Source organism: Dysidea avara, chromosome 2 (assembly GCF_963678975.1).
Source record: "Dysidea avara chromosome 2, odDysAvar1.4, whole genome shotgun sequence".
In the NCBI taxonomy this organism is placed as follows: domain Eukaryota; kingdom Metazoa; phylum Porifera; class Demospongiae; order Dictyoceratida; family Dysideidae; genus Dysidea; species Dysidea avara.
This window is the reverse complement of record NC_089273.1, coordinates 18,225,041-18,235,855: the sequence shown is the minus strand read 5'-3', so window position 1 is coordinate 18,235,855 and position 10,815 is coordinate 18,225,041. Positions and strand designations below refer to the sequence as shown.

Sequence of the window (10,815 nt, the reverse complement as noted above, 5' to 3'; positions counted from 1 at the left end):
GCCTTCTATTCAGTAACCTTGAAAAAAGTAACTGTCAAAGTTTTGAGTCATTGAGTGCTCCAGACTAGTGTTTTTTAGTGATCATCTGGGAATGTTTAAACTATAAGGGTTTCTACTTACCAATCTAATTTTAGTTATGGAAAAGTTTAAGTTTAAGCTCACCAAATGTTGCCGGCTTTCCATACCCCTGTAGTGTTCAGTGATAAGGAATTTGAAGTTACTAGACTAATCATTAGAGGACTACATTTGAATTATAAAGTTAAAGCTATGGCCCATCTGCATGGACTAGTAGTTAATGCTACTGAAATTACTTTGGTTACAGAAGCATTAGTAACAGTTATAATCTGAACAGCTATATAATCAAGGACAAAACTAGCTATAGTTAGAAACATTTTATTAGTGTGGCATATATACCTAATATTAGAGTTAAGAGTAGTGTGACTGCTCTATTGGAATCCCTGACTGCTCTATTAGAGTATATCGATCTTTTGCAGTAAAAAATAAGTGTCTTGCTGGGTCACGTGCACTTAAGCACCTGTAATATTAATAATAGTCCTCATAAACTAGGGTTCCAGGTTTACCATGCGGGCGGGTGACCAGAAACTAAGGTTTGACTTGGTGTGGCCTTATTAACTAGCTATTTGTTTATGTATTAATAGATTGTACAAGAAGTGATGGATGATCAGTCAGAGCAGCAAGATACTTCTGTTGGTTTTAGCCAATTGCAATCTGTGAATGAAGCTGCACAACCTCGGTACTCAAGCTTTGGGGTCCAGACTTTCCCAGACATTCTTGATGCTCATACTCAGGCTGCAATTGTCGCTGAGGTCACTCAGTTCGGTAGGAACCAATTAATGTTATCTATTATTGTAATATGAACCTGCATGGTCATAGGTGTCCAGGCAGCACCACTGATGTGTGATGTAGGAGTACAGTGTAATCTCTTACATATTCCGACGACATCAACTCCTAAAAAAGGAGTGATAGCACCAGTGGCTGAGAATGAAGACACTTTCGAATTGACAGAAGAGGAAGAGAGTGAAACAGAGCCTACAGAATCCACCATAGATTGGGAATCCACTACAACAGAAGATGAAGAACAGATTCCAGTTGAAAAGCAACTGATTTTTCTGGTGTTTGAATCTACCCTCATGTTGCTGTTTGCCACCTGTGTTGCATGTGGCAGTACCTTTATTTCCATCAAACGCCATGTGATTGGATCTTTCCTTAGCATCAAGCAAGCATGTAGCCAGTGTAATAATACATTTGTTTGGGAAAGCCAGCCATATATACGTAACATTCCAGCTGGAAATCTTCTGATATCTGCTGCTATTCTGTTCACTGGCTCTTTACCAGCTAAGGCACTCAGAGTATTTAAGACCCTTTATTGTGCTACAATAAGTAGAAAAACATTTTTTAGACATCAGAAAAAATACCTTCACCCTGCCATTCATGTTATTTGGGAGAAGAACCAAATTCTACTCCTTAGCAAACTGAAAGAGAAACAGCAAGGCTTGGTAATTGGTGGTGATGGAAGATCTGATAGCCCTGGACACAGTGCCAAGTATGGATCATATTCCATGCTTGAATTGAATCTTAATAAAATAGTGGATATACAGCTTGTTCAGGTAAAGCTATATTATGGTGAAGTATGTGGTGTATACTAACTGTAAATTAAATAATTTACAACAGAGCAATGAAGTTAAGGGAAGCTACCATATGGAGAAGGAGGGCCTCCATCGCTGCATGGACTTTCTTCAAGGCCATAACCTTGCAATTGATGCACTTGTCACAGACAAACATAAGCAGATCAACAAATGGATACGTGAAGCACACCCATACATCAAACACTATTACGATACATGGCATGTAGCAAAAGGTACATACTTGTGCAGTACCTGTTGCAATAATCAGAACTGGTGAATATATTTAGGTTTTTGCAAAAAAATTAGAGAAATTGGGCAAACAAAAGGATTGTGAATTGGTTAGTGAATGGCAGAAGAGCATCATCAACCATCTCTATTGGTGTGTGTCCACAACACCTGATGATGACAGTGAACTTGTGCAAGCCAAATGGTTATCACTGGACAACCATGTGCATGATGTTCACAGGAGGCACAGTACAAATTTCCAAAGTGTTCTCATGGTAGATTAAGACGTCAAGATAGGAAGAAAAAGTGGTTTAAAAGATGTAAGTAGGGCATGATATCCACATATATAGTGACATGGATGAGCATGTATATTATTGAATAGACACAAAAGCAAGTGAGAAGCTAACATCTCTTCTGACAAAGCCAACACACTTGAAGGACATGACCCACCTTTCTGGTGCTCACCAGACATCTAGCTTGGAGTCATTCCACAATGTTGTGATGCTCACCAGACATCTAGCTTGGAGTCATTCCACAATGTTGTGATTAACTTTGCACCAAAGGCAGTTGCTTTTTCTTACAAGGGAATGAAAAGCAGGTAATGTATTGGTCACTTGGCTTCATTCTATTCATTTGATTTTTCGTTAATGTAATGATTAGTGTGTTAATTTCTCTATTGTAAGTTAACTATTTGCACCCTTAATCATTAATTGTGTGACCTAACCTGCAGACATAAAGTTGCTTTTGCATAATTATCATTGCAGGTTAAAGCTAGCAGCATTGCATTTTAATGAAAACAGTGACCGTCCTCAAGCAGTCACAAAGCAAGATGTGGAACGGTATGATGTCATACAACCTAAGTATAAGAGTGGTGGTTATCTTGTACGCAAAGTTCATGTGAAAGCTACATATGGTAAGAGAAATAAGGTTTATTTGATTTAGCTCATATGGTTGATGATATGTATGTAGGTTATGTTGAACAGCTACTACAAGAAACCATTGAACAATGCAACACAGGAGGAAGCGATCTGCAAGAAGAAGATCCTAAACCACTATGCTCTGCTTTTGAGCGACCAGGCAAAGCAACTGCAATACAACAGCACAAAAGTCGATTTAGCACTACTTAAGTGTAGTTTATTTGGATATCATTATTTTGCCCATTATATATAGTGTAATTGACTTTAGCATTATACAAGAATTTTACATGATATACATTTTTATAATTATATATACAGTAATATTACAATTTAGGGTACTTAAAGCCTGCATATGTCTCTGAAGGAAAGGTGCGCCTTATTTTATCCACAGCAAAACTTGGTAGTACTATTCTTATAGACTTTCACAGCCAACCCCAGCACCAACGAGTCAGCTGACGGTAGCTTGTGAATCGGTACTGCCTGCACATTAAATTAAAAGGTTCAATGGGAATGTGCTATATCAGTGTAACGTACTCATGAATGGATTCTTTATACTTGCCATACTGTTGTCTGTATTGATAATATGCAGTCAGCAAGACCCACTGGTTTAAACAAACTGCATCAAATCCTTCACTTTCAGTGATACATGAAGCACCAATTTCTTCCATCTTCTCTACCACTTCACCAACGGAACAGCAGCATATACATTCTCTTCTAGTGGGCATCATCTTACAATTGCCACAGTGACACCTGTAAGAACTGTATTATTAGCTAACAAGTAGTGGTAGAATGGTCATACCAGCTCATATCATTGGGCAATTTCCCAAGTAGCTCTTCATCAGACGATGATTCATCCTCAGTCAGTCGGTCTGTATCGCTAGCGTTAGCAACTATTGGCTCGAATTGGTAAGGTTCAAGAGAGGTTCCAGTCATCTCCTCAGTGTCTTCATGATCATCTATGTCTTCGCTGAAAATGCTCATTTCGTCACTAGAGACTGAACTGGAAACGTCACTATATTCATCAGAAATATCTTGGGAATCAATCGAACATTTCGAGCCAGGAGTAGCACAGCAGGAATCCGTTGACGACTTTGAAGTATCCATAACGAAGTCTTTCTATACCTATTACTTCACTCTGATACGTGACTGAATTAATAATAAGATCTGATTCTTCCATGGAGTGTATACTTCATTCACGCAGCGTTCTCTCTCTGACGTCAGCAACTTATGACGCGTTATAACGTATGATTACTCCGGAAGCATTTTTGATCGTGTATTTCATTAACAAATCATACAGTAAATTAAATTTCAAATGTACAACCATACATAAGGGCATCAAATCAATACAGCAATGAAATTTTAAAATTCTATGTCTCCCTCCCTTTAAGCACTTGTGTTCGGCATACACCTGTAACATTTCACAATACGTTCAATACCACACCCATCTTGGTTGATTAATAATGATCAATTACCGAGACCACGCCTCTTAACAATATATTTACTCGATCACGATATAACACCTTTTTATTATTATTATTGGTCTAGCTGTATTTATGATGCTAGCACAGAGTGTTCTGCGATACAGTGCATCTTGTGTATCACATATCACCATCAGTAAACTGTTTGATACGATACTGTATCACAATACTGTAATGAAGTGGTCATGGCTAGTTATGACTGGCATATTAACCAATAGTTGTAACAATATCCAATTCAACTGTATCTTAAAGAGCTGACACTGATTCTATATTCACTGTTTGCGTCTACAAATTTCTTTATTCAGTGAATGCTGATAAACTACAGTATTATACTGATGTGACAAATAGCTAGTGTGTTCTGATATGATTTTTAGTATGGAAAACAGAGTTGCTGTTAAAAAACACATCCCTACCTGGATACCTGCCTACCCAGACAATTAGCTACCACAAAAATTTTAATGCATGCTCCCACAAAGGCTTGTCCGGATTACTCTGCATTTTGATGAGTTGTCAAGATTGCTGCACCACTAAGCCTTAGTGGTGCAGTTCTTTATACTTAAAGTGTAACAGCTACTGTTTTTAGAAGACCCGGTTAAGAATAGTTTAGCCATAACAACAGCACTTATACATGCGTATTTGTATGGCTTCTTGTAACGTTACAATTAATAGCACAGGTAAATAGAGAGACCTTCTATTTAAGTATCAGATCAGTGTTAGAGTAATAGAGCAATCAGAGACTCTTCTACTAGAAAACTTTGATATATTGATATTTTCTAAGTACAGTATCGTATTGTGATACTTATATGCTGTATTGATATATTGCCATATCAATATGTATTGCAGATCCCTACTAGTAGCACAATGAAAATATGTAATAGTAACACATCTTCTGGTAGGTAGTTGAAAGGCTTACTCGAGATACTCTAATACAACAGTCACCCTCATAGATCAGTAACACATGTATGGTGTATGCTATAACAAAAAACCAAACAAACAAGTATATTACAAATTATTAATTTCAAAATGAAGTAGTGATACAAGCGATAAAAATAAATGATGATGTTATAGCATAGCTTGGTGGGAAAATCCCTACTTTGGAATTAAAAAAAATGATTGTTCTAACATGCCATGTAGGGATTTTCCCACTGAGCTATGCTGTAATACCATCATTGTTATCTCTTGTTTCACTACTTTTTATTGCTTGGATCCCTACTTCATTTTAAAATTACTAATTTTAAATATACTATTGAATATCATTTAAACCCACAATGTAAAGTGCACCTTGTTCAGAGGTTTGTATGTGACCCACTGAGCAAAAATCCAACTAGTTCACATTTTCCTTGAATGCAATTTTATGACTTTTTTGTTGTCTAGTGGAAATCACCAATACGTTGCTAATTTATAAGTTTCAGCCTTATCTGGTGAGTACTTTAGAGTTATAGTGATAGACAGCAAGAAGAGTAAAACAGTCCATTTCTACAGTGACTATACAAAATATAAATGAGAGGTAGCTAGCATTTGCTAGCTACCTCTCATGTACCTCTCTACCTCTCATGTAACCTCTCTCATAAAAATGTTTCGAGCATTTGCAGTAATTGTTTTATCCCTGTTCTAAATATTTACGTATAATCTACATAGTCAAAAGTATTCTCTGGCCTACAGAGTTCAAAAATCTTTATTTCACTGTAGTAGACAATGGATACATAAATTGTGGCCAGGGTGTTTGTTTACACCTGGTCCAAGCCATAGTGTCTTTCTTCACTGAAATCACCTTTGTATGTAGTGAAGAAAAATGATATACAACAAACTTACCCAACAATCAATTCATGTCGAACATGGTGTAAATTTTAACTCTGTGTAGTACTGTGTAAGTTACAACTGTTTTGTAAGCACCTGTAATTTATTTTCCCTATACTTCCACTACATATCAATCTTTCTGTTGTTGCTACATTTTAGGGTAGTAACTCCAAAAGTTATTGACACATGAGACTGAAACTGTGCAAATAAGATGTTATCCAGGTTTATATTGTTAGACCCTTTCTTCACCAAGAACAAAGTATTCAAAAATTTATAGAAGCTCTATTTTTTTCAATTGTAACCGACGCATTAATTTTATACTGTAAAATTAATGTAGGCAGTTTTTTTGCACATCCAGTCACACATGCATAGACTTGTTTTGAAAACAATGTAGATTGTATGTACAAGTGAATTGACAGTGTAGGCATGGGGAACCCACTTTTTACAACCCATTCACAGCCAAGACCACTGACTGAATTGCTGAATGCCATCATATTAACCAGTCAATACACAGAACTACTTAGTAACCATACTTATACCTACGTAACCTATGTAAATACTCACTATAAACTAAGGAGGTCAACTATGCTGTTTTTGTTTATATAACAGCTGCAGTGACCACAACAAAGTTATCAAACAACAAAGTCTAAACTTCAGTAAAAACCAGCCTGAACAAATAACAGAATCCCAACTAACTATTTACTATGAACGGGAACTAGACTTGACACCTTAGCTCACTCAGTTACACAATGTTCTTCAAAACCTTGAGGAAGAGAAGATGGCATTGCTTATGGAGCTAAAGTGAACAAAGGGAGAAGTTGACCGATTGGAGGCTAAGCTTAAAAGTGCAAATGATAGGGTAGTGGAGCTCTGGCAAGAAAACAGTGAGCAATTGTTGAAGTATGCTGGTATCCTAGCACAGAAAGAGCAGCAGCTACAAGTAAAAAAGATATTGGAATCTAGAGAGCTGAAGCTAGCCAGACTGAAAGCATCTTTTTTGACAGAAGCAGCCATTCCAGGTTTTTGTAAGGATTACAGAGCTACCAGATTGTTACTACCAACAGATGGTCATGTTGGTGAAGTACCACCCAATCCTGTGGTGAAAGAGTCTGCCAGTATGTATTATTCTTTAGGGAGTAGCAGAACTGGTCTAGCAAGTAGTGGTGGAGTAGTTGTTGGGTTTTTCCTTCCAACCTCAACCTCATGGTTACAAGGCCCACAACAACATCAGGGAAGCCATGGAATCACAACAACTACATGGGTGACACCTTTCCTTATCAGGTGACTGCTTAGTTCAACAACAACAACAACACCTACATGGGTCACAACAACAGCACCTAACCTTTTCATCAGGAGAGTACTGTAGCATGTCAACAACAGCTGCAGCAAGAGTTAAACTGAGTGACCCAACTTGGAGCAATGAACTGTTAAGGTATGACAGAGAAGGAGAGACGTCTCAAGCTCAGCAGGAAACTTGACTGAGTACATGTTTGTCTGACATTGTTTTTGTTGGCAGACCAGTATGTTCTACAGGTACCGCTAGTGGTAGTAAGTTGCCTGGTACAAGTCATGTTTACATTTTCCGTTATGGAAAGGCACCCCCAGTAGATCCTTTTACTGCCAATGATGTCAAGACAACCTTTGATGATTGGTTACTAACGTTATAGTGAGCAGTCATCTGGAATAATTGATCCCCCTGAAGAATTGCAATTGGCTGGTTATTTAAGAGGGAAAGCAGCACAAGAGTTGAAGTTATTACTACCAGAAGAGAAGGTAAACTACTAACTTGCTACAAGAACATTGAAAGAAAGCTGGTAACCAGGCATTAACTGCATTGGATTTCCGTCACACGTCACAGCGACTAGATGAGTGTGTGTCAGATTATATAGGACAACTAGAAGATGTTTTCCAGACTGAGTTTAGAAGGGAGCGTCTGTCAAATGAGACAAGGGAAATGCTGTTGTTATATGGACAGCTACAGGAAGGTTTATTACTAACATTAATGGAGTCACCTGCTGTTCCTGGGGCTCAGAACTATAAGGAACTATGTATAGCAACCAAGAGAGAGGAACAAATACTGGCAGAGCTCAAAGGAATCAACAGTACTTGAAGCCATTTGAAATGGGGAAACAGAAGAGTAATAGCAGTCAACTGTCATCACACTATTGGTCTAGATTTAACAAGAAGAGTACTAACACCACTCAGGGGAAGGCTAGCAATAAGATTGAGAAAGAAACCAGTCAGAAGAAGCAACAGAGATGATACATATGTGATAGTCCCACCCACCTATCTTATCAATGATGACAGCAGAAGACAGAAAGCTTAACTAAAACTTCAGCCCAAAAGACTAGTAAGCCAACTGGTGCTAACATGATGATATAGACTAATTCCCAGACAATGACAGAGAGGAGTAAATCCCATTGTGTTGATGTGAAGATTGAAGGAGTATCTACTACTGGTGTCATTGATACTGGTTCTGACATCACCATCATTAGAGGAGACCTGCTTTATCATATAGTTGAGAAGGCTAATCTCAAGATAGAGGATCTTAAAGCTCCTCAGCTGAAAGCTTGTATCTATGATCAGAAACCAATTATTCTGGATGGACAAATGAATATGAAAGTCAGTCTTGGTGACAAAACTACTACTACTACTGTTTTTGTCAAGTTGGTAGCACCTCATCAGTTGATGTTATCAGAATCAGTCTATAGACAATTGGAAATAGTGGGCTATCATCCTAATGTACAAACTGTAGAGACCAAAAGCACATTAATAGTGGAGTCATCTACTTCAGGGGATAATTCAGTAGGAAAAAATGCCATTCCATTGGCAGGTGTAAACTTATAGCCTGAGCCTGAGCCATTGTAGAGTTATGCTTGTCTGAAGGCATCAGTCAGTCAGCCAGTTATTCAGTCAGTAGAAAATTCTGATAATATATATATTTAAATTCTGTAGCAAATTGTTGAAAGCATTTTGGATCAATCTGAAGGCTTGTTTGGGCTTAGTTTTATCTAACCAATACTGCCTCATCATTGTCAGGGAGACTTTGGTTTTTGGGTGATGTTTCTTCATAAGTCACACCCAAACCTTTGTGGTCCCTACTATACAGTACTATTGTACTGTACGTATGATAATGTTACTATAATACGGAGAATATCCAATATCCTTGATTGAGTATATGAAAGACATGTCATTGTAAAAGATTCATACACTCTAATAGAACAGTCAATGACTTATTCCTTCCTCCATGTCACAGATGACATGTTTGTCACTGTAGTGGCCAATAAAATACAATTCACTGGACTTCTTTATTAACAGTTTATAAGGCATAATTCCTTCAATTTGGGCCACCATCCCGTTGATTTTGAGAGAAAGAGGTATTACTAAGGAATGGTCTGCCCTTCATCATTTACTCCAGTGACATGTTACTAACTGTTAATATATTATGTATTTGTACACAACTGTCATGTATGTGTGCACTGTATTTGACACCATAAAAGAGCTGACATGAATGTTATATTAGAGTAGTTTACCAGATTTTAAAGGAATCTTCTGCACACACCAAGTTCAGTGCTGCCACAATAGCAGAAAACACTACCATACATCACCAAGGTTGATATGAACATACAGAACTAACTATAGTAAAAGTTACAATTCCTCAGGTAAGCACACTTAACCACCAATTAAATGCCCGACTACACATTACAAACATAGATATAACTGATTAACTATACAGTAGAACCTCAATTATCCAAATTAATTGGGGGAAAGGGTGTTCATATAATCGAACAGTATTTAAAATTGAACTTCCATACATTTATATACAGAGCTTTGCTCAACTACTCTAATAAAGCATACGCTTTTAATAAAGATAAAATACCCTAATTGAGCAGTCGATTTGGTGGTCGGATAATCAAGACTTTGGTTAATCAGTGTTTGGATAATCAAGGTTCCACTGTATCATATAGCCAACTTATTATCAAACAGTATGGTAGTACTGTTCAATAGGGTTTCTACCTAAAATGACACCTGCCTCCAAAACACTGTACGTAAAAACCATCATTGAAATATTATATGGGATGAAATCATCTTTACAGAATAGTCTTGCTCCATTCAACATTAAATACAGCATTAAAAATGAGAAAACAATTACAGGCGATCGGATATAAAATACTTTTTACAAAAAAAGTCAAGACCCGTATTGTCGGTCTGCCTGCCCCACTGCTTGCCTCACAGATCAGTTACAAGGCTATATAGAGGCCAAATGAAGCAACACACAGCCACCATTTTACTCCATAACAACAAACTCACTGCCTTTTGTGGTTCCAATGAATGCCTGTCTTCTGTGCTTTGGCATTCTTTTATCTACAAATAAATGGTCACCTTCTTCTTCATGCCAGGAAACCATACCAAAGTATTAGCTTTCTGTATTGACACTCTTTATAAAGGAACATACAGTGGAACCTCCCTTATCCAGACCTCTATTATCCAGGCACCTCCATTGTCTGGACAGCCCAAATTGGTCATGTGGCTTATATGTACATAGTTTATTGACCATAATGATGTTTAAAGTACAAAGAGGGAGCCTAAAGGTTGCTGTTTACCTGTTTGGTGGCTTGTTTATTCTACTAATAATAACTACCACTTGGTTGCTAGGTGATAATGCACTTTTACAGTCCAGGGGAGTGACCATGAATGCTCTGTAGTGACTTCCCCTCTGCCCATCAAAGGGAGTGTATAAACAGTGGAATG

At 37.5% G+C, this 10,815-nt stretch overlaps 4 protein-coding genes across 4 annotated transcripts in view; 2 read left to right on the top strand and 2 right to left on the bottom strand.

Annotated features, from left to right (window-relative positions):
• The window catches only part of LOC136247882 (uncharacterized), a 4,869-nt gene extending 2,591 nt beyond the window's left edge, over positions 1–2,278 (top strand). Inside the window, exons 4-7 of the mRNA XM_066039702.1 lie at positions 660–840; positions 895–1,628; positions 1,693–1,879; positions 1,934–2,278. Of these exons, the coding sequence (XP_065895774.1) occupies positions 660–840; positions 895–1,628; positions 1,693–1,879; positions 1,934–1,980 (1,149 nt within the window). The 3' untranslated portion in view covers positions 1,981–2,278. The remainder of the gene's footprint in view (positions 1–659; positions 841–894; positions 1,629–1,692; positions 1,880–1,933) is intronic.
• The window catches only part of LOC136246763 (probable serine/threonine-protein kinase DDB_G0271682), a gene marked incomplete in the record, with an annotated part of 247,696 nt that overhangs the window by 74,915 nt on the left and 161,966 nt on the right, over positions 1–10,815 (bottom strand).
• On the top strand, positions 2,350–3,116 carry LOC136246768 (uncharacterized). The gene is made up of 3 exons (XM_066038334.1): positions 2,350–2,469; positions 2,636–2,784; positions 2,841–3,116. Exons 1-3 carry the CDS (start codon positions 2,459–2,461, stop codon positions 2,996–2,998), a joined length of 318 nt encoding a protein of 105 aa, XP_065894406.1. The 5' UTR covers positions 2,350–2,458; the 3' UTR covers positions 2,999–3,116.
• LOC136246765 (uncharacterized) lies at positions 3,018–4,191 on the bottom strand. Its single transcript, XM_066038332.1, has 3 exons — positions 3,588–4,191; positions 3,323–3,538; positions 3,018–3,268 (listed from the first exon to the last, which is right to left on the bottom strand). The coding sequence occupies exons 1-3, from the start codon at positions 3,890–3,892 to the stop codon at positions 3,211–3,213; spliced, it is 579 nt and encodes a 192-aa protein (XP_065894404.1). The 5' UTR covers positions 3,893–4,191; the 3' UTR covers positions 3,018–3,210.